The sequence below is a fragment of the Lontra canadensis genome, unplaced genomic scaffold (genome assembly GCF_010015895.1).
Source record: "Lontra canadensis isolate GAN:19392208 unplaced genomic scaffold, GSC_riverotter_1.0 scaffold143, whole genome shotgun sequence".
Lineage (NCBI taxonomy): Eukaryota > Metazoa > Chordata > Mammalia > Carnivora > Mustelidae > Lontra > Lontra canadensis.
Genome location: NW_022631137.1, coordinates 3,259,411 through 3,282,215, shown reverse-complemented (window position 1 = coordinate 3,282,215; position 22,805 = coordinate 3,259,411). Strand labels below are relative to the sequence as shown.

The following is a 22,805-nucleotide window of genomic DNA, read 5'->3' as shown; positions in this document are numbered from 1 at the left end:
ATCAGAGTCTTATGCTCCATGGAGGCAGCCAGGTGCTCCTCCACCTCCATTCCTTCAAATAGTCCACAGATCATTGGGTGCCTGATTCTGGGAGCCCAAAAATGAATAGGCAAGGATCCTGCCTGCTCAGGAGGCTCAGGAAGAAGCCTGAACCCAAGGGACTCTGCCCGGGTTCCCATTAACTGTGCCTAGTGTCTGTTTCAAAAGACCCAGTGCTGGCTGACTGAGAGGACTTGAGGTCTTGCCACTGCTTCACTTTTCTGTTCCTATACTCCCCCATTTGAATTTAACCACACTGGCCTTTGAGCCCCTGGATCATACTCAGCCCCTTGAAGTCTCAGGGCCTTTGCACATAGTGTTTCCCCTGCTTGGAACTTGGGACTGACTTACCTAGAGTTTGCCCCCCTCCACCCCATTTGCTCTTATTTGTATTTCAAATCCTGGCTTAAATGTCACCTCTTCAGAGAAGCCTTCCCTGACACCCTTATCAATAATAAATCTCCCCTATTATTTCATTGCACCTCTATCCTCCTGTAGCACCCATCACATTTTGTATTTATGCACCTGTTAACCTTTTAAGTGTCTCTCCTCACTAACCTGTGTGCTCCACATCTAGGGTTCTTCCATTTGAAACCAGTTGCCTGGCTCGTAGCCTGGCTCATTGCCTGTTACATAGTAGCTGCATGATAAATATTTGTTGAATAAATAAATGAATCAGTGCAGATGTTGACAGTAGAACTAATAACAAATCAGAAAGGGCCTGTCTCCCAGCGGGGCATGGATAAGCACAGAAGAGCAAGTCCAAAGCTCTACTAAGAGGAATGTTTAATCAAACATCCAGGCCATGGAAACGACTGCCCTGGCCCAGGAAGGCACGCTCTAGGGTTGTTTTACTTTTCTTTTCTTTCCTTTTTTTTTTTTAAGATTTTATTTATTTATTTGACAGAGAGAGAGAGATCACAAGTACACAGAGAGGCAGGCAGAGAAAGGGGGGAAGCAGGCTCCCCACTGAGCAAAGAGCCCGACGTGGGGCTCGATCCCGGGACCCTGAGATCATGACCCGAGCCGAAAACAGAGGCTCCAAGCCACTGAGCCACCCAGGTGCCCCTCTAGGGTTGTTTTTCAATAACATCAGGGTCTATCCTACTTTCCTTGCCTCCCCCTCAAGCAGGGAGGCCAGTAATTTGAATTCAGTGTTGGTATATGTTCATGTGTATACACATAACTGTTATGTGATTTAATAAAGATAAGGGAAGAAAGATCACACAGGGAGGGGGGTGTCTTTAGGCCCACCTAGTGGCAAGAGACATGAAAGCTAGCACATTGGAATGTTTCTGCTTTGGGGTGGCAAGGGAGTATGGCAGGAGTATGGATTGGTACAAGTTTCAGCTTTATTACCGATTATCTCTTGTGCAGCCTAAGTGGGGTACTTCACCTCTTCCAGCTTCACGTGTGTGTGTGTGTGTGTGTGTGTGTGTGTGAATTTGGAATGAAAATAAAAGCTACATCAGAAAATTAGATTGTCTCGACATGATGTCTGGCACATAGTAGGTGCTCAGTAAATGGGGATCTTGATTATGAAGTAGAGATTTAATCAGGCTCTTCCAAGACCTGGACTCTACTCATAAGCACATAAATCTTTCACCTCTTTTATTAATTTTGGCTTCCCAGGTTCCCTGAAAATAGGTTGTATACCAGATTCTGGCCTCCAGAGAGGTGCAGGACTCATTTTAATGTGGAATGTGGTGCATTTATCATTTGAGACCCTTCGGCACCTGCTGCCCTCCCCAGCTGCTTTCCTGCTACAGCAGGCTTGCCTTGGGAAACCATTTCTTTCTCAACTGAAGAGCAGGTGAAAATAATCTCCACTGGGTCTGCTTACAGAATTTTATGTGAATCAAAAGCCAGGAAAGTACATTGCAACTTGCAGGCCTTTAATCCTAACCAATTTTTTAAACTTGCCTTCAGCACCTCACATGCAGCCGTCCCTTCTTTGTGCCTCAGTTTCTCTATACGTAAAATGGGGAGAGGTCTGTGGGGCTGTATAATTATGTCTTCAAAGTAATTGTTCTGGATGTAGAGCTAAAGAGAAGCCTTGAGTTCTGGAAAAGGCCAAAAGAAGCGCTTAGCTTCTCCTGTGAACCCCAACTCCTGGTGGGCTTGGGTTCCCTCCCAGCTATTGCCAGGTGGCAGGTAAAGGTGTGCCCTCTTCTGGACGGGGCAGGAGATCAACCCTGGGAAGTGGGGAGAACCACGGTGGCTCAGGGAGATATTTAAGATAGGGAGTAAATGGAAGGCGCTGGGTTCCTATAAGAATCTATATGTGAACAGATTATTAGGAGACTAAAGAGTAAGGATGTTAATACCGTGCTTGGAATGCAGAGGGAAAGTCCGTTTGCGGTGTGGGTGATGGTTCCTCCCCCCTGGATTCAGGTCCATTTGGTTTGTCCCGGAGTCCCGGTCAGCATCTTCACGGGGCCGCAGCGAAGGGCATCCTGGGACATGTAGTTCTCTGGCGGGCTTCCTGCGGTGCAGTCCGTCGCCCTCAATAGCGAGGGGACTCCATTTCCCGAGGTGCCTCGTGCCCGGTGCGGGGGAGTGGGGGAGAGGGCCGCCGTGGCGTCGCGGCCCCGGCCGAGCTGGGGGTTGGGGCTTGGAGGCCGAGGTACCCGCGGCGGTGGGCGAGTGTCCGTGTGGCCTGGTCCGGGCTATGTCCGCGTGAGGACGCCGCTGACGCCCGCGTCCAGGCCCCGGCCCGGCCCGGCTCGCCGCTCACCATGGGCTCTATTCTGAGCCGCCGCATCGCGGGCGTGGAGGACATCGACATCCAGGCGAACTCGGCCTATCGCTACCCGCCGAAGTCTGGTGAGCGGCCGGCGCGGCCCCGGGCGCGCGGCAGGGCGAGGCCTGGGGCGGAACGCGGAGTGGGCAGGGCGCGCCCGCGCGGTGCGCCCCGCAGACGTGCAGTGGGTTCTACTGGGCTGTGGGTTCTACTGGGCCGTCCCTGCGCCTCACCGCCCGGGGCTCCGCGCGACCTCCACTCTGACCGTGGGTGGGGCCCTGGGCTGCCGCGTCCCGGCCCCTCCGGCGGGGTGACCTTGGGTCAGTCGCTTCGCCCCTGAGCTCCTCAGCTCCCTGGTCTGCACACAGGGGAGACTGAGTGGGAAACCCCTAGGGCGGGGGTGAGGTTCCTGGTGCGACGCTGGCGAGGGGTTAGCACGGTGCCCGGCGCTTCGCTTGTGCTTACAAAGTGCTCATTGTCAAAGGGATTGACATCACGCCATCGCCAGTTTTGGCTTTCTTTGGTGGCTTCGTGTGACGACCCGGCCAGCGGTTCTGAACACTCGCCACGCCATCTGGACAGAAGCTTCGCTCTCTTCTGACCACTTGGTGCCTGTGAATATGGTGGGTGGGTAGGGGGAGTGGCGCTCGGCCCAAGGAGATTAGATCAGTGGGGGAGAGGCTGCGAGTCCTTGTTGGAGAACAGGAGACTGGTTAGAGAGGAACCTGCCTGGTTCTCTGGCCTTTTTTTTTTTTTTTTTGGTGGCAGGGAGACCTGAGACACCAGCGAGGAAGACTTGCCCAAGGTCTCAGAGAGCTGGTTGGAAGCGTCTCTGGGAGCAGAACCACAAATTGGACTCCCAGTCGACTTGTTCCCACTCTGCTTTGCTGCCTGTAAAGAGTGTGGCCTGACCCAGAACTTTAGCTTGGGTTCCTCCCTTTCCATCTTCTCATGGGGGTCATTTGCCATGGAAAGAAAAGAAGGAAAAGGACAGATAATTTGGACATGAGGGAGACTTTGAAGCTGGGTCTCCTGATCCTGGCTTCTGAAGAATCTGTTCTGATCTGGGGGTCTCCTAACCTCACAGTTGGCCTTGGGACACCCACCAGGCCAGGTTTCCTTCAAATGTAGTCCAGGACCACCCACTGCCACTAGTGGGGAAGCTTGTTCAACGTGCATCTCGCAGGCTCTGCCTCCGACCTGCTGGGGCCTAGGAACTGGCATTGAAACCCTTTCTCAAGTGAGTCTGATGTCCACTGAAATTTGAGAACCGCTCTGCCCTGATTTTGGAAGCCCAACAGGGGGTGTGTCTGGGAAAATAGAGGGGTGGAGATAGCACAGTTTTTGGAACACTCAGAAGTGGGTAGAAGGACTTATTGCCTGCTTATGTCCCAGGCAGAAGTACGGGGCAGCTCAGCCGGGTAGGGGGATCCCCTGGAGGCCGGTGGGTTGACGTCCCCACATCTGATTGAAGCGGTTGTTTGAATTCATCGTCTTCCATCTCTGATGTTCTTCCATCCTCTTAGGCTGAGTGACATTCGGGAAGCTGCTCTGCGCTCTGGGTCACAGTTTCCTTATCTCTACAGTGGGTTGATGCTTGTACACTGGTCAGAATAGTGCACATTAAGTCCTCAAAATACCGATTGCTGTAATGGCCTAAAAAGAATATTAGGTGGCCAGTGCAGGCCGTAATAGCACCTACCTGTGGCATGGCAGAGATATCTAAGTTTAATTTGGCATTTCCTATAGAACCTGGGACTAGGACACACTTTGCCTGGGTGTTTGGACAAATACAAGGCCTTTATAATACCACTTTCAGATTCTGTGTGGTAGACCTTGCTAATCATTCGGGACACTCTTTGACACGAAGTCTGGACTTGTTTCAGAATCCATTAACAAACACCCCGGTCAGCCACAACTAATCGATTGGGTCTGGCACCCACGGTGAATGTCGTAGGCTACCTTAGAGCACCACAGCTGTGCTCTCCTGGACCTGTCCAGTCCAGAAGCTGTCCTCTCGGCTTCCTTGTGCCTCGGGCCACCTTGCTCAGGGAGGTTCGGTCTGAGAAATGTTCTTAGCAGTACTTTCATATGTTTCTCCAAGGGTGGACTGGGGAGCCCCGGGGGGATTCAGATGATTTTGGGGGGATGGCCCCATGGAGCCTTCAGGCACCTGATGAGAAAGTATCTTTTCAGGTCTCTGTTAATTTTGTTGATAATATCAAACAGAGAAAAATGATTAGATGCTAATTTTTAAAAACACATCTATAATTTTGTCCAGTCCATTCCAGCTTTTTTGAGATATCATGCATTTTATTTGCCAGTCAACAGTTGGGTTGTTTCCACTTTTTGGCTATAATGAATAATGCTGCTATGAACATTGAATGTTTGTGTGGCCCTTTTCAATTCTCTTTAGTATACACCTAGGAAAGGAATTGCTGGGTGTTAGGGGAATTCCTGGGTGTTAGGGCGACTCTATGTTTGACCTTTTGATGAACTGCCAGACTGTTTGCCCAGCTCTTTCATCTTACAGTCTCATCAGCAATGTGTGAGGATTCCAGTGCTCCACATCCTTGCCAACACTTATTATTGTCTACTTTTTCTTTCTTTTTTTTTTTTTTTTAATAGGCTCTACGCCCAACATGGGGCTTGAACTCAAGGTCCTGAGATTAGAAGCCCTATGTTCTACCTACCTAGTCAGCCAGGCACCCCTGTTGTCTACCTTTTTCACTATAATCATCCTTGTGGATGTGAAGTGGTATCCCATTGTGGTTTTGATTTGCATTTCCTTGATGACTGATGATGTGGAACATCTTTTCACGTGCTTATCAGCCATTTGTATTCTGTGTGTGTGTGTGTGAGAGAGAGAGACAGACAGACAGAGAGAGCCAGAGCGTGCATGGCATGGGCACAGGTGCCAGATGATTATTTTTGTCTTTTTTTTTTTTTTTTAAGATTTTGTTTGTTTATTTGACAGACAGAGATCACAAGTAGGCAGAGAGGCAGGCAGAGAGAGAGGAGGAAGCAGGCTCCCTGCTGAACGGAGAGCCCGTTGTGGGGCTCTATCCCAGGACCCTGGGATCATGACCTGAGCTGAAGGCAGAGGCTTTAACCCACTGAGCCACCCAGGCGCCCCTGTTTTTGTCTGTTGTTCATTTTTTTAAAGATTGGATTGTTTGTCTTCTTACTCAGTTGTAACATTTCCTTATTCTGGGTACAATGATACAATTCCTTTATCAGCTCTGTGACTTGCTAGCTTGTCTTCATTTTTCTTAATGGTGTCTTCTGAGGGTCACAGGTTTTAAGTTTTGGTTAAGTTCAGTTTGTCAGTCTTTTTAGTGGTTGATGTCTTTGGGGTTATATCTAGGAGATCTTTGCTTAGGCCAAGGTCACAAAGATTTTCTGTGTTTTTTTCCTCGGAAATTTTAGTTTCAGCTCATGCGTTTGGGTCTGTGATCCATTTTGTTCCGGTATTTGTATGTACTGCCAAAGCAAGCACTGGGATCCGTCTTGAGGTAAGGCTTTCACGTGTAGTTTCAGGTAAAACTATGTGTTCTTACTTTGCATGTGGATATTTAGTTATTTCATTATCATCTGTTGAAAAGACTATTGTCCCATCCAGCTGCCTCTGCACTTTTGTAAAATATGAGTTCACCATAAATATGAGGGTTTAATTCTGTACAGCGTGGCCCTGATCACACAGCTGGCCCATCTTCAGCTGAGGGTCAGAGCGGGAGTGAGGACACCGTGGCTCAGCCGTAAAGAGAAGGTGCAGACCTGCAGGAGGGGCCCGGAGTGTAGCACGTGCCCCCACGGAGGGCCTGGCTGTGGGCAGCTGCTGCCACAGCCTCACCTCCTGCTGGGGTTGTTCCTGTTAATCGTGTGTCTCCGAGCGATGCTGCCTGCCCTGCCCTTGTGTTGGAGGGAGGTCGTGCCGGGACCAGGTCACCCAGGAGAAGTGTCAGAAGGGGAGGCGGTCAGACATGTGGCCTACCAGCCCAGGCAGTGGAGGGAGAGAAGGCGAGATATGCCCCAGTCCTAAACCCTGTGTGTGTGTGTGTGTGTGTGTGTGTACTTTGAGAGTGTTCTCACCTCCTCCTTCTTACTGGAGCCTTGCCTTATTCTTGTGACACCAAACTTTCGTCCTGTGGTGGAGGAACTAGAAATCAGACTGAGCCTTTTGTCATGTGGCATCTGAGCCTGGGGTGTACGGTAGGCGAGTAACAAGTACTTGTGCAACAGGCCCCGAAGGAGACCAGCCCCATCTCCCTCATGTACGGGCTGCTCAGGCTGGGCTGCATCTGACCCCTTCGGGTGGGGGGTAGGGGTCCGGGGACTCCTGGGTCTCCTGCCATGTGATGGAGGGGCCCAAGGTGAGAGCCAGACTTCTGGTGTGTGTTTTCGTGTTGCTGGCTGTCTAGGAACGTCTCGTGAGCACTTGTGTTGGGTATACCCTTTCGGACTCATTTCTTTGGTATCTAAAGGAAAGAGCCGAGGCCGGTGTTCAGATGAGAGAGGACATTCTCTGTCATTGGGGGCATTCTGGGTCTCCCGGCCATCCCTGTTCCAAGGGAGTGAGCTTGTGCTGAGCCCCATGGGTTGGTGGCAGTAGGGTGGGGGGTGGAGAGAAGGGGGCTCCTCCTGCTCACAGGCGGCTCACCTTCCTGCTCGGGGACCTGCACTGTCCCCTCCAGTGTGGGGCAGCTCAGCTGGACTCCTGTCCTGTCTCCGTCCTGTGCTGTTCACCGATGAGACCTAGTTCTGTGCTTCTGTTCTCGTCAGCTTGGTTTGGGTTTCATCGTTGGACTTGCTGCATAAATAAACTGTGTTTTCGGAGCTCCAGTTGTTACACTTCGGGTAAAAGCAAAAGCAACAAGAAGCGTAGTAAGTGGGCTGCGCTGGGTGGGCACCTGAGCACCCGTTCCCTGAAGCCGCAGCCCGGAGTTGCTGGGGTTCAGGAGCTTGCTTTGGCGCCCGGGCCCTGGGGCCGCGGGGAGCTGAGGTCCCACGGGTCCCTGTCGGAGTGTTGCCTGCGCTCGGGTTTCTGAGGGGCCGGGGGCTCGATGTGCTTGTTTCTGAGGTCTTGCATCCTTTACTCAGCTCTGGGCGTGTGTCGGGGCTCAGCGACTCTGGGGCCCTTTCAGAGTTTCTCTGGGGATCGTAGAGAAGCCATCTCCCCCTGTTGACTTGAACATAACCTGGCTGTCAGCCAGCTCCTGGCAGCCTCCCTGGCCTGGGTTTGTTGGACTTTCCCGTCCGTGGGCCGACTCCGCAGCCCGCTGTCTGGTGGCAGAGCCAGCGGGCCTTTCATCCCCGCTCGGGGAGGTGGCTGCTGCCGTTCCCTAGTCAGCTGTGGTGCTGAGGGCCCCCCTGCCCGGATAGGGGTGTGTGGGTGTGCACGTGTGTGTCCTCTTCCTCACAGGTGGGGTGACCTTTAGTGTTTACAACACACCCATCCACAAACATGGACAAGTGAGGATTAGTTTAGCACATGAGATTGAACCTGGGAGCAGTCCTCTGTCCTCCACCTCCAGCCAGTAGAGGTGCGGTGGGAGGAGCACTAGATTCTGAGTCCTGAGGCCTGAGTCTGGCTCTGGTCTGTGGCCTTGAGCCAGGAGCTTGCTCTCTGGCCGCATTTCCCTGACTCACTGGGGTTAACCTCTGGTTGCCCAGGCCTCTTTGCTGTTGGGACTCTGCGAGTCCACGTGAGCGGGCAGGGTGATACCACGCCCTGCCCAACTTTTGTTTTCCAGCAGGCCCAGAAGTTTCCTGGAGGATGTCCTGTACTTCCTGGATGACCCTGGCAGGAAGTGACCACTGCCGTCTGCCTCTCCTCCCAAACCCAGTGCCGCTGGGACCAGACATTTGTGTGGGACCGTGTTCCATTTGGCATTTCCTGTGTGCATTTCTGCATGGTTGTGCTGTCACCCAGCCTCACGATTCTGTGTTATTCCATGAAATGGGGTCCCATAAAAGGACGGATGGTGTCACAGGCAACCCCTGCCCCGTGCAGCGCCTGATTCGGCCTCAGTGCATAACCAAGCAGTTGTTATTCTGCCAGCTGCCCCTGCGTCTGCCCGGCTCCGCCCCAGTGTGTGTCTGAGGGGGTGAGCGTCCCACCAGGATGGGAGTGAGAGGGAGGAGTGAGGCCCATGGCCTCTGCCATGGGCAGAAAAGCGCACGGTAAGGAACAGCGTGGGAGAGGGCGCGTCCGGCACGGAGTCTGTCGCTTGCTTAGTCAGAGAAACAGGAGGCGGCGCAAGGCTTGAGGAGTGCCTGCTGGGACATGCCTCCATCTCCGTCTCAGGGATTTCTGCTGTGCTTTGCTCCTGCCTGGTACTGATTCAGGCCCTCCCGCTTGGCCCTGGGTGCTTGCACCCAGGGCAGGCGCACTGCTGTATTGGTCCCCTCCGGGTGGCCCTGGCATCCCCCGTTCGGATAACTGCAGCTTTCTGTCATCCAGACTTCCTGCCCCTCCTGCCACGTGCCGTCCCCGAGTGACCAGACTCCCTGGGGGCCTCCAGGGGGGATCAAAAGAAGGAATTGTGTTTGGTTCATGGGTTAAGAAATGCGTGTGTGTGTGTGTGTGTGTGTGTGTACACCCATACAAAGATCTTCCTTGACTCGCGATGGGTCTGTGTGGCCATAAATCTGTTGTAAGCTGGAGAGACCAGAAGTTGAAAATACATCGAATACACCTAAGCTACTGAACATTGTTTTTTTGTTTGTTTGTTTGTTCTTAATTTTATTTATTTGACAGAGAGTGAGCGAGCACAAGCATGGGGAGGAGCAGAGGGAGAGGGAGAAGCAGGATCCTGGCCGAGGAGAGAGCTGGGTGTGGGGCTTGATCCCAGGACCCTGGGATCCAGGATCATGCCCTGAGCCGAACACAGACGCTTAACCGACTGGGCCCCTTCAGGCGCCCCCCTAGTGAACATTGTAACTTAGCTTCGCCTACCTTAAATGTGCTCAGAACACTTACATTAGCCGACAGGTAGTCAAAATCATCTAACACAAAGCCTGTTTTATAAGTGTTTGATGGCCCGTGTAATTGGTCGAACACGTGCTGAAAGGGAAGCACAGAGTGGTGGTCCGGGCGCTGCAGGGTGGTGAGTGTCAGTTGTACACCCTGGTGACTGCGTTGCTGATTGGGAGCTGGGGCTCCTGCCACTGCCCCGCGTCCAGAGAGAGGATCCCACCGATCCCACACACAGATCATTAGCCTGGAAAGATCCACATTTACAGTTTGAAGGATGGGTTTTAATGAATGCCTGTCGCTTTTGCACCATCCTAAAGTCTAAAGCTCGTGTGTGGAACCGTTGTAAGGCAGGGACCACGTGTATATATTTAACATCGAAGTGTCATGGGCATTTAGAAAGTGTGCAGAGTGTAAGCTTGATGGGTGATCACGGTGATCGTGTCGAAAAAAACAGTAGCCGCCCCCCAACCCGGTGCCCCTTCCCAATCTCTGTCTCCCTTCTCGCTGGAAACCCCTTCCGACTCCAGCACACGTGCTGTCGCCTGTTTGTGGTCTGATCTAAGTAACTGACTGCTCTTTGCTCCACACTCAGTGATGAGAGGCCCTGACGCTGCTTGTGGGGGCCTGTAGTCGGTTTGGTCCCTGCCGTCTTCATCCGTTCATGTGGAGGGGCGGTGGGCGCATTTCCAGTTCCGGCTCTCAGGGAAAACACTGCCCCGGACCCTCCCGTGACTGCCTCGGTGCCCATGAGTCAGATTGCCTGGGGTCCATGTGTCTCCGAATCGTGGGCAAATCCTTGCAGCAGTGACCGTCCTAACCCTGGAAGTGTGCAGTTCGGGGACAGGAAGCGCTTCCACCCTGTTGTGCAGCCGTCCGCCATCACTTCTCTTCGACTCGTTGGGCCCTGTGCCCTTCAGCAGCGACTCCCCCTCCCCCTGCACCCTGCCCCTGGCAGCTGCCACTCTTGGTGTTCGCGACTTTTGACGCCCCCCAGGACCCGTGTCTGGTCGTTTCGGAGCTGCTGAGCCCATTCACGTTCCCATGTGCTGAGCAGGGCCCGTCGGCTGTGCGTCGTCACCCGCGCTGGGGAGCGTCGGGGAGCGTCAGCTGCGTGTGGTTTGTTCTCTAACTTCAGCTGTGGAAGTCACATTGAGTTTGAATTTACTTTTCCCTGATGACCCGTGAGGTCCCGGCACCTTTTCATATGCAAATCACCGTTCATTTCTCTTCCCTTTTTGTGAGGTGTCTGTTGAAATCGTTTGTGCATTCTTCACACTGGATTGTCCCCTTTCTCACTGATTTGTGGGAGTTCTTTCCTAAGTGCTGTTTATTACATTTTTAATTCTCTGGAAATTAGCTGTTGCTATGGCATTTATGCAGACTAGCTTAGGCAGGAGGTGGAAAGTACTGGAAGGCTGGTGGGGGGTGGGTCTCTGTAATCCAAGGGTGGGAAGCCAAGAAGTGGAAGCCATCTGGACACAAAAGCCTCTCATCCCCTCTGGGCTCAGCATCCTTCTGCTGTGACTTTCCCAAAGCTGACTGCTCCCCATCTGGGGCCCTCAAGGGCCAAGTCCTTTGGTCTCTGGTTAGTTCCACGGGAGAGAGAATCTACGTGTTGGTCTTGCACAGTCAGGTGTCCACCTTGACCAGCCAGCAGTGTCTAGGGGATGGGGGCTGCACGATCTGGTGGCAGCCGGGGCCCACCCAGTGGGTGGTGGAAGCTGTTTCCAGGAAAGGGCAGGACCCCTTCTCCCAAGAAAAGGTGGCTGTAGCCACTTACTCTGGAGCTCTGTGAACCGGAGTCTTTGCTTAGAGTTTTCAGTTCATTGTTCTTCCCTCTGTGATATTGGGGATCGAGAGGTTTTATTGAACAGGATTCCACTGTGCTCAGGCCTTCATGCTGGAGTGGGGCTGGGAAGGAAATGTTTATCAGGTGGCTTTTCACCTGTGCAAGGCTCCTTTGCGTTATCGGCTACTTTTATCCTTAGCCTGAGATGTCCTTGTTGGTGTTACTCGCTGAGGCCTCCATGTTGCAGATGGGGACACCGAGGCCCACAGAGGTTAGCCTGCCCTAGGTCACCTAGGCTGCACAGAGAAGCGCCGTGGTGCATATGGGCAGGACCTTGGCCCAGGAATCAGGGAGCAGGGTGATTAGAGGTGGGTGGGACCCCCTTGGGGTCAGTCTTTTCTTTCTGATTGGGAACCTGCTCCCAGGCTGTGGGGCCTCCCACCTGGCCAGGAGTTTCAGGAGCCTCAGGAGCCTGAAGATGCTTTTCTTTCCTGAGATCACTCTGTGGGGACTGTGATGTTTTCATTGGTTGGTCAGGCTCACCCGGGGCTTAGCAGCATTGGATTCAGGAAGTTGGTAACCGGGAACATCTGTCCTGGTAGAGAATGAGGAGAATTTTGGGCTGGTGGTGTCCATGAACTGTCCCCGGCCATTGCACATGCCTGCTCTGCTCTCCGTCTCCCCCCTACTGGGGCTGCTGAGCAGGACGCATGCCCAGTGTCCCAGGACCAGTTGTGTATTTTAGCAGGGGGGGTTGTACACAGTCTTTAGTCATGTCATGGCTTACCTGGCAGGGACATTGTGATTTATAGTAAGAAATAAATATTTGTTTTTCACCTGTTCCTGTTGCAGAGCCCCTAAAACCCTTGGGATTTCCTAAGCGGTGAGTGGTAGAAGTGAAATCAGAGTCTTGTTACTCAGAACGAGCCTTTCCACCACACCTGAGTGTTATGTTATGTTATGTTATGTTATGTTAGTGAGGAGATTTGGGAAAGCACCTAAAGATGGGTCCTGGCTGCCTTTGGACTCAGCCTTGTGATCAGAGACTAGAGATTGAGAGGGTCACTAGCAGCCAGTGCTTCAGTTAACCGTGGCTGTGTAACAAAGGCTCCATGCAAACCCGAAACGGCTGGACTAGAATGGCTTTCCTGTTGGTGAGCGCAGTGAGATGTCAAGAGGTGGAGCCCTCAGGGAGGGCTGGGAAGCACCTGTGTCCTTCCACGTGCCTTGTCTGTGGCCTCCTCCATCTGGCTCCTCCTGAGTCCTATCCTTTTATAGTAAACTGGAGGTCTAGTAAGTGAACCGTTACCTTGAGTTTTGTGAGCTGTTCTAGCAAACGGGGGGTCATGGGAATGTCCAGTTTATAGCCAGTTGACAGGTGACCAGCTGGAGTGAGGATTGGAATCTGAAAGGAGAGGGCGCTGGCGTGGGAATGAGCTCTTATTAATCTGTGGGATCTGGTGCTGTCCCTGGGTGGGTAGTGTCAGGATTGAGCTGAATTTTTAGGTCACCCAGTCAGTGTGTGCAGGAATTACAGAATTGCTGGGTGGTGTGGGAGGGACACACGGGCTGGTATAATTGAGTGTGCTGCTCTGAGGACACCACCTCTGCCTGGTGCTGGGGCTTGAGCAGGTCACGTGACCTCTCTGTGCCTCCCGTTTCCTTGACTGCCAACTAGTAGTAAGGGTGTCATCCATCCTCCACCTCTGTTCATTCAGCCGATTTTTATGAAGCTCCTGTGTGCAGGCCAGGTGGGGGCCACTGGGGTACAGGATGGTGGACAAACTTGTGATGCCCTGGCTGGAGTGTGAACCAACCAGCAAGGGAAGAAAAACAGTGACCCCACTGTGAAGACAGTGGGGGCCAGAGGGTTTCTCTCGGGTAGACAGATGGCTCGCAGGGAGGTTGTAGGAAGCCTTCTACTGAGTGGCAGGGTGGGAGCATCCCTTTGGTCACAGGGAGTGGAGAAAGCTCCAGCATCCTGGGGGACAGGCCCGGAAGGTGGTGCTGGGTGAGGCGAGGTGGGCAATACAGAGCAGAGTCACTAGTTTGCGGGGCGGTGAGTGGGGCTTGGCCCTGAGGTCGAGGCATGGGGATGTGTGTGGCTGGGGATGGCATCAGTGTCACGGGTCTGGAGCATCTGCAGTGCACGGAGGGAGCCTGCACCCCCTGGAACTGATTGTTCATGTCTTGCATTACCTGCAACCACACAGAGACTCGAGGCTGGGAGGAAGGTGAGCCGCTGCTGGGAATTGCAGGAGGTAAGAATGTCAGGCCTGAGTCTCCACAAGGACCCAGGGTGCAGGCGGGGGTTCTGAAGGGGTCAGGGCTTGAGTATAGATATCCCAGTTTGTGTTTTAATCTGATCCCTCCAGAACTGTGAGAAGGCCCCTCGGGGACCACCCAGAACAGTAGGCTACGTCACCTGGTGATGAAGCCACGAGCTGCCCCACAGCACTGGCCGCGATGGTGGTGGCTGAAGGCCGCTCAGTTTCTTTCTCTGTGTGTGTCCCATAGCTTGGTGGGTTTGGTTTACATGCTTCTGGACCTCAGACCCAGTCCAGCTGCACTGTTCTAGCAACGCCGCAGTCTGGGTGACTTATGAACCATGGACATATGTTGTGTCACAGTTCCGGAACCAGGGAAGTCCAAGATCAAGGTGTTTGGTGTCTGACCAGAGCCTCCTCCTGGTTCGTAGACAGCTGTCTTCTCATGGCCTCACGTGGCTGGGTTTGGAGACTCCAGGGGCCTCTGTTATAAGGGCACTGAGTCTACCCCTCAGCACGTCCTCATGACCTGGTCACATCCCCGAAGGCCCCAGCTCCTGGTACCATGGTGTTAGGGGTGAGGTTTCAGCATGTGAATCTGGAGGAGACATGAACATTTGGTTGGTAGCAGGGTCCTAAACTTTGGTCTCGATGAAACTTGCGATCTGTGAATGTGTAGCCAAGGGGGGAGTGCGTTGAGCAGGTGTCTTCTGGGAGAGCTTCCAGGTCCCCCTTTTACTCTTCCCCCTCCTCGCCCGCCTCCTGGGACATTCTAGGAACTTGGGGGTGGATCATTGTGTGCTTTGGAGAGCTTGTCCTGGTGCTCGTCTCTTAGGGTGAATCCCCTTATGTAATTGGGAGTGTTTCCATGTGGGGGCTGGAAGTGATGAACGTGGTCCACCATGTGTACGAGCAGACATCTGAAAGGGCAGCGGGGGCGCCCGGGTGGCTCATTGGGTTAAACTGAATTTGGTGCCTAAGTGTGCCAGGGACATAATGGGGAACAGCTTAGAACCTCATTTCTCGTGGTGGGGGGTGTCAGATACCCAGGTCCACACAGTTTTCATCTGTGGTCTGTGCGGAGGTGAAAGTGTGCTCAGGGCTCAGGTGTGGGATGGGGGAACTGACTTAGTCTAGAGGCCTGGGAAACCGTGTTAGTGTCCTGTGGCTGCAGTGCAGAGCGCCACAGGGCGAATGGCTTATAACAGCAGAGTTTATTCTCACAGCTCTGGAGGCTGGGAGTTCTAAGTCAGGGTGTCAACAGAGGTTGGTTCCCTCCGGGGGCTCTAGGGGGTCGTCCTTCCTGCCTCCTGGCTGCTGGCAGCTCTGCGTGCCCCTTACCTTGTAGTCTAGTCACGCTGCCTTCTTCCCTCTGTGTGGGCCTCTGTGTCCAAATCTCCCTCTGTCGTGTGAAGACATTGGTCACTGGATATAGTGTCCCCAGTCTGGTTTGACTCTTTTTTTTTTTTCTTAAAAAAAATTTTTTTTTAAAAGATTTTATTTATTTATTCGACAGACAGATCACAAGTAGGCAGAGAGGCAGGCAGAGAGAGGAGGAAGCAGGCTCCCTCCTGAGCAGAGCGCCCGATGCGGGGCTCAATCCCAGGACCCTGGGATCATGACCTGAGCCGAAGGCAGAGGCTTTAACCCACTGAGCCACCCAGGCGCCCCTTTTTCTTTAAATTTTAATTCCAGTTAGTTAACATACAGTGTTGCGTTAGTTTCCAGTGTCCAATATAGTGATCGAGCGCTTCCATACCTGACCCTGTGCTCACTGTGACAGGTGTGCTCCTTAGTCCCCATCCTCCCCGCCCCTCCCCGTAACCATGTTTGTTCTTTACAGTTAAGACTGTTTCTTGATTTGTCTGTTTTGTTTCCTTTGTTTGTTTTGTTTCTTAAACTCCACACATGAATGAACTCCTACCGTATTTGTCTTTCTCTGACGGACTTATTTTGTTTAGCATTATATTCTAGATCCATCTGTGTGGTTGGAAATGGCAATGGAATGCCAATGCAAATGGTTTCATTTTTTATGGCTGAGTAATATTCCTGTGTGCATGTGTGTGCGTGCGCGCGCACACACACACAGATGTAGATGTTACCACATCTTCGTCTGTTCATCAGTCGGTAGGCATGGGCTGCTTCCATAATTTGGCTGTCGTCATAATGCTGCTGTAAACATCGGGTGCACGTATTTGTTTGAGTCAGTGTTCTTTTCTTTTCTTTTTTTTTTTTTTAAGATTTTATTTATTTATTTGACAGAGATCACAAGTAGGCAGAGAGGCAGGCAGAGAGAGAGGAGGAAGCAGGCTCCCCGCAGAGCAGAGAGCCCGATGCAGGGCTCGATCCCAGAACTCCGGGATCACGACCCGAGCCAAAGGCAGAGGCTTAACCCACTGAGCCACCCAGGCGCCCCGAGTCAGTGTTCTTATATTCTTTGGGTAAATACTGCAATTATTGAGTCACAGGGTAGTTGTATTTGTAACTTTTTGAGGACCCTCCATACTGTCTTCCACACCAGCTTGCGTTGCCACCAGCAGTGCACAAGGGCTCCTTTTTCTCCACACTCTTGTCAGCCCCTGTTGCTTCTCGTGTTGTTGATTTTTAGCCATTCTGACTGGTGTAAGGTGGTAGTTCATTGTAGTTTTGATCGGCATTTCCCTGATGATGAGTGACCTTGAGCATTTTTCATGTGTCTTGTGGCCATCTGGATGTCTTCTTTGGAGAAGCACCTGCTCATGTCTTCTGCCTATTTTTAAATTGGATTATTTGGTTTTGTTCGGTGTTCAGTTATAGGAGTTCTTTAAATATTCTGGATATTAACCCCTGACCAGATATGTCATTTACAGATATCTTCTCTCATTCGTTAGGTTGTCATTTAATTTAGTTGATTATTTCTTTTGTCGTGCAGAAGCTTTTTATTTTGGTGTAGTTTATTTTAGTTTATTTTTGCTTTTGGTCTCTTGTCTCAGGAGATGTATCTAGAAAAATGTTGCTACAGCCGATGTCAGAGAAATTACCGCCTCTGTTCTCTTCTAGGATTTTTATGGTTTTGGGTCTCACATTTAGGTCCTTAAGCTGTTTTGAGTTTATTTTTGTGTATGGCATAAGAAAGTGGTCCAGTTTCATTCTTTTGCGTGTGGCTGTCCAGTTTTCCCAAAGGGGGCTATCCCTTTCCCCTGACATATTCTTGCCTCTTTGGCCAAAGGTTAATGGACCATATAGTCGTGGGTTTGTTTCTGGGCTTCGTGTGCTGTCCGGTTGATCTTTGCATCTGTTTTTGTGCCAGTACTAGACCGTTTTGGTGACAACAGCTCGGTAGTAGATCTTCAAATCTGGAAGTGTGATACCTTCCGCTTTGTTTTTCTTTTTCAAGATTGTCCTGGCTGTTTGGGGTCTCTTGTGGTTGCATCCCAATTTTACGATTCTTGGTTCTGGCTCTTTGAAAAATGCTGTTGATATTTTGATGGGAATTGCATTAAATCTGCAGATTGCTTTGGGCAATATGGACATTTTAATATTTGTTCCCCCACTCCACGAGCATGGGATAGCTTTCCATTTGTTTGTGACATATTCAGTTTCTTTCCTCAGTGTTTTATAATTTTCAGAGTGCAGGCCTCTCACCTCCTTGGTTAAGTTTATTCCTAGGTATTTTATTATTTTTGGTGTAATTGTAAATTGGATTTTTAAAAAAAATTTTCTTTGTGTTGCTTCATTCTTAATGTATAGAAATGCAGTGGATTTCTTTTTTTTTCTTGTTTTATTTTTTAATTTTTTTTCATTTCATTTTATTTTATTTCTTCTCAGTGTTCCAGAATTCATTGTTTATGCACTACACCCAGTGTTTCATGCAGTACGTGCCCTCCATAATACCCACCACCAGGCTCGCCCAACCCCCGACCCCCTCTTTTTTTTTTCTTAAGATTTTATTTATTTATTTGACAGAGAGAGAGAGAGACAGTGAGAGAGGGAATACAAGCAGGCAAAGCGGGAGAGGGAGAAGCAGGCCTCCTGCAGAGCAGGGAGCCTGGATGCGGGGCTTGATCCCAGGGTGCTGGGATCATGACCTGAGCTGATGGCAGAAGCCTAATGATGGAGCCACCCAGGCGCCCTGAAACGCAGTGGATTACTGTACATTGATTTTATATCCTGCAGGCTTACTGGATTCATTTATCAGTTCTAGTAGCTTTTTGGTGGCATCTTCAGGGTTTTTATATATAGTGTCATGTCATTTGCAGATTGTGAAAGTTTTACTTCCTTACCAGTTTGGCTGCCTTTTATTCCTTTCTCTTTTCTGATTGTTGTGGTTGTGACTTCCGGTGCTCTGTTGAATAATAGTGGTGACAGTGGACATCTTTGTCTTGATCCTGATCTTAGGTGAACGCTCTCAGTTTTTCCCCTTGGAGGGTGATGTTAGCTGTGGTTTTTCATCTATGACCTTTATTAGGTTGAGGTATGTTATCTCTTTATAAACCTACTTTGTTGAGGGTTTCTATTATGAATGTATGTTGTACTTCATCAAATGCTTTTTTTTGCCTTTATTAAGGTGATCATATGGTTTTTATCCTTTCTCTTCTGGATGTGATATATCCCATTAATTGATTTGCAAATATTGAACCACCTTTGCATCCCAGGAATAAATTCCGTTTGATTATGATGAATGATTTTTTTTTAATGTTGTTGGATTTTTTTGCTGAGCATTTTTGTATCTATGTTCGTCAGAGATACTGGCCTATAGTTCTCTTTTTTTGGTACTGTCTTTATCTGATTTTGGTATGAGGTAATGCTGGCCTTGTAGAATGAATTTGGAAGCTTTTCTTCCTCTTGTATTTACTTTTTTATTATTTTTAGGATTTTATTTATTTATTTGACAGAGATCACAAGTAGGCAGAGAGGCAGGCAGAGAGGCAGGCAGACAGAGAGGGGGAAGCAGGCTCCCCACTGAGCAGAGAGCCCCTGTGCCGGTCTCCGGACTCGATCCCTGTACCCTGAGGTCATGACTTGAGCCTAAGGAAGAGGCTTAACCCACTGAGTCACCCAGGTGCCCCTGTTTTTTTATTTTTTAAAGATTTTATTTGAGCGAGAGAGAGTGCACGTGCACACAGGCAGTGGGGAGAAGGCACAGGGTGAGGGAGAAGCAGACTCCCTGATGAGCAAGGAGCCCGATGCAGGGACTCCCAGGACCCTGGGATCATGACCCGAGCCAAAGACAGATGCTTAACTAAATGAGACACCCAGGCGCCCCTCTTCTATTTTTTTGTAACACTTTTTATTTTTTTAAATTTTATTTTATTTTTCAGTGTTCCAAAATTCATTGTTTATGTACCACACCATTTTTCTCCATTCCTCTCTTCTGCTCTCTTCTCTCATGATTAGTGGGCTTTCTTTATTATTATTTTTTTAATTTTTAAAAAGATTTTACTTATTTATTTGACAGAGAGAGATCACAAGTAGGCAGAGAGGCAGAGAGAGAGAGAGAGGGAGGAAGCAGGCTCCCCGTCGAGCAGAGAGCCCATGCAATATGTGCCCTCCACAATACCCACCACCAGGTTCACCCCCTCACCGTCCACCCCCCAAAAAACCCTCAGTTTGTCTCTCAGAGTCCACCGTCTCCCATGGTTTGTCTCCCCCTGTGATTTCCCCCAACTCACTTCTCTCCATCTCCCCATGTCCTCCATGTTACTCCTTTTGCTCCAGAAGTAAGCGAAACCATATGGTAATTGACTTTCTCTGCTTGATTTACTTCACTCAGCATAATCTCCTCCAGTCCCGTCCATGTTGATACAAAAGTTGGGTGTTCATCCTTTCTGATGGAGCCATAATATCCCATTGTATATATGGACCACATCTTCTTTATCCATTTGTCTGTTTAAGGGCATCTTGGCTCTTTCCACAGTTTGGCGATTGTGTCATTGCTGGTATGAAAAGAAGGTAGCCCTTCTTTTCACACATCTGTATCTTTGGGGTAAATACCCAGTAGTGAAATTGCAGGATCATAGGGAAGCTCTATATTTAATTTCTTTTTTTTTTTTTGAAGATTTTATTTATTTATTTGACAGAGATCACAGGTAGGCAGAGACTCAGGCAGAGAGAGAGGAAGGGAAGCAGGCCCCCTGCTGAGCAGAGAGCCACATGCGGGGCTCGATCCCAGGACCCTGGGATCATGACCTGAGCCGAAGGCAGAGGCTTAACCCACTGAGCCACTCAAAGCGCCCCTCAAAGATTTTAGACCATTGTGTTTTCATTTTCATATATATATTTTTAATTTCCTCTTTGATTTCTTGGTTGATCCATTCATTTTTCAGTAACATGTATTTGTGGTCTCCCCACGTTTTTTTTCTTGTTGATTGCTAGTTTCATAGTGTTGTCATCAGAAAAGATGCATGGGATGAATTTGATCTCTGACTTTGTCAAGACTTGTGCTGTGGCCTAATATGGGATCTATTCTAGAGAATGTTCCCTGTGCACTTGTAAAGAATGTGTATTCTACTGTTTTAGGATGGAGTGTTCCGAATAGATCTGTCAGATCTATCTGATCCACTGTGTCACTCAAAGCCACTGTTTCCTTGTTGATTTTCTGTTTGGAAGATCTGTCCATTGATGTAAGTGTGTTAATTATTATCAGTTACTTCCCTCACAGTGGTTATTAACTTGTGTAGTTGGGTGTGCCCATGTTGGATGTCCTTTATCTCTTTTTTACAGTCTTTGTTTGAAAGTCTGTTTTGTGCCATTTAAGTATTGCTGCCCTAGCTTTCTTTTCTTTTCACACCATTTGCATGATGAATGCTTCTCTACCCCTTCACTTTCAATCTGCATGTGTCTTTGCGCCTGAAATGAGTCTCTTGGAGGCCACATATACATGGCTCTTGTTTTCTTACCCATTCCATCACCGACTTTGTCTTCTGATTGGCGTATTCAGTCCAGTTACATTCAGAGTAATTATTGATGTGTGTGTATGTGTGGCCGTTTTATTACTTGTTTTATGGTTGTTCGTGTGGTTTTTCTCCATTCCTCTCTTCTGCTCTCTTCTCTCATGATTAGTGGGCTTTCTTTATTATTATTTTTTTAATTTTTAAAAAGATTTTACTTATTTATTTGACAGAGAGAGATCACAAGTAGGCAGAGAGGCAGAGAGAGAGAGAGAGGGAGGAAGCAGGCTCCCCGTCGAGCAGAGAGCCCGATGCGGGACTCGATCCCAGGACCCTGTGATCATGACCCAAGCTGAAGGCAGAGGCTCACCCCTCTGAGCCACCCAGGTGCCCCATTAGTGGGCTTTCTTTAATGATATACTTGGATTTCTCTCTCTGTTTTTTGCCTATCTTTTACTGGTTTGTGATTTGTGGTTACCGTTTAGTTCGTATGTAACAGCCTCTTCATGGAGCAGTCTGTACTAACTTGAAGGTCCCTTAAGTTTGAACCCATTCCTTGTTCTTTTCCTCCTCACATTTTAGATACATGGTGTCGTACTTTACATCCTTTTATTTTGTGAGTCACTTGACTGAGTTTTACTGATACTGAGTACTGATACTTTACTGAGTTTTACTGTGAGTTTTTACCACTTTTGTACTTTAGTCTGTTCCCAGCTAAGTTCACACACAAGGGTGTAGGGGAGGACCTGAGATGGATCCTTGGGGAGGACACAACTCGGGCTGCCACAGAGGGAAAGGATAGCGGAGCAGAGGACAGGGTGTGCCTCTGAGCGGGGAGGGGTGGTCTGGGAGCAAGAGGGTACTGGGGTGCAGAGGTTGACAGGGTTGAAGGGCTGAGGCCCCGGCTACAGCCGTAGTGGGAGGGACCGCCTGTGAGGCTTCTTTCCAAATGGAGTTGGTTGTTCTCGGGGCTGAGCCTCTGGCCATCACGCGCTTCCCCTGGGCTGTGTCGAGCCTTATAATTTACAACTTTTGTTTCCCTTTTTTAATCAGGAAACTACTTTGCCTCACACTTTTTCATGGGAGGTGAGAAATTTGACACCCCGCACCCTGAAGGTTACCTCTTTGGAGAAAACATGGATCTGAATTTCCTGGGCAATCGCCCAGTCCAGGTGGGTCCAGGTGGGTCTCACTGGGGCTAGGCACGGGGGTGGCAACGGTAAGGTGCCTCCCCTCCGCTGTCCATAGCCAGTTCAAGGACAAGCAGGCACGGAGCAGCCCCAGACGGGCAGAGCAGCTGGCGGGACGTGTGTGCGTGTGCGGGGGGCTTGTCCAGGCTGTGGGGCTCCCTCAGGTTCGCTTTCACTAGTCACTGGAGAATTGCACGCTTATCCATGCTGTCCATTTACTCAAAACACATTTGGCACCTGCTGTGTGCCTAGGCCTCTTCCACAGGCTGGGGGGATTGTGGGGGTGGAGGACAGATCCCACCCCATTCCCTGCAGGGGGTGTGGACAATGAAGAAGAGAACATTTCACAAATGGAGACTAAAGAGAGAGAAGGATGAGTGAGGGCTGGTGGGGTGGGGGCTGCCAAGCAGAGATTGGGTATTTTGTACTTTGAAATAACGGTCCCCCGTGTGGGTGAGGGGCCAGGCCGGAGGCCCTCTCTATCAGGAGACATTGGACTCTGTTCCCTAAGGCTGCTGAATCCTGGGATGTCCCTGGTCCTGTCCCCATCCCAGGTGGGATGTCCTCCGGACCAGGAGTCTTTAGGCTGTTCTACAGCAGAGCTGTAGATATGATATGAGATCTTGGTCCTTCAGTGGATGGGAGGCCAGAAGCCGGGGCCTGGTGTGCCGTGTGAGTGCCGTGTAAGCGCGGCTTTCGGGTGGTGCCGGGTCTCCCCTAGCCTCCCGAGTCCACGAGAGGAAGAAAGCAACCTCACTTCCATCTTTGGAGCCTCAGCTCACACGCAGGATCTGGCTCTTACAGACCTCCATAAATCCGTTATTTTTTAAACTTTGGAACCATCCTAGCCTCACCTGCCACGGTGAGAAGTGATGCAGAGAGATCCGTGTGCCCTCCGCTCTGTTTCCCCAGTGCCAACATCTGGTAAA

At 50.3% G+C, this 22,805-nt stretch overlaps 1 protein-coding gene across 4 annotated transcripts in view; it reads left to right on the top strand.

The window, feature by feature from the left end:
• The first annotated feature begins 2,614 nt into the window (after positions 1 to 2,614).
• MGRN1 (mahogunin ring finger 1) overlaps positions 2,615 to 22,805 on the top strand; it is a 50,348-nt gene continuing 30,157 nt past the window's right edge. For all 4 annotated transcript variants that reach the window (XM_032843741.1, XM_032843742.1, XM_032843739.1 and 1 more), the window contains exons 1-2: positions 2,615 to 2,865; positions 21,740 to 21,858. In XM_032843741.1, the coding sequence (XP_032699632.1) occupies positions 2,778 to 2,865; positions 21,740 to 21,858 (207 nt within the window). In that variant the 5' untranslated portion in view covers positions 2,615 to 2,777. The remainder of the gene's footprint in view (positions 2,866 to 21,739; positions 21,859 to 22,805) is intronic.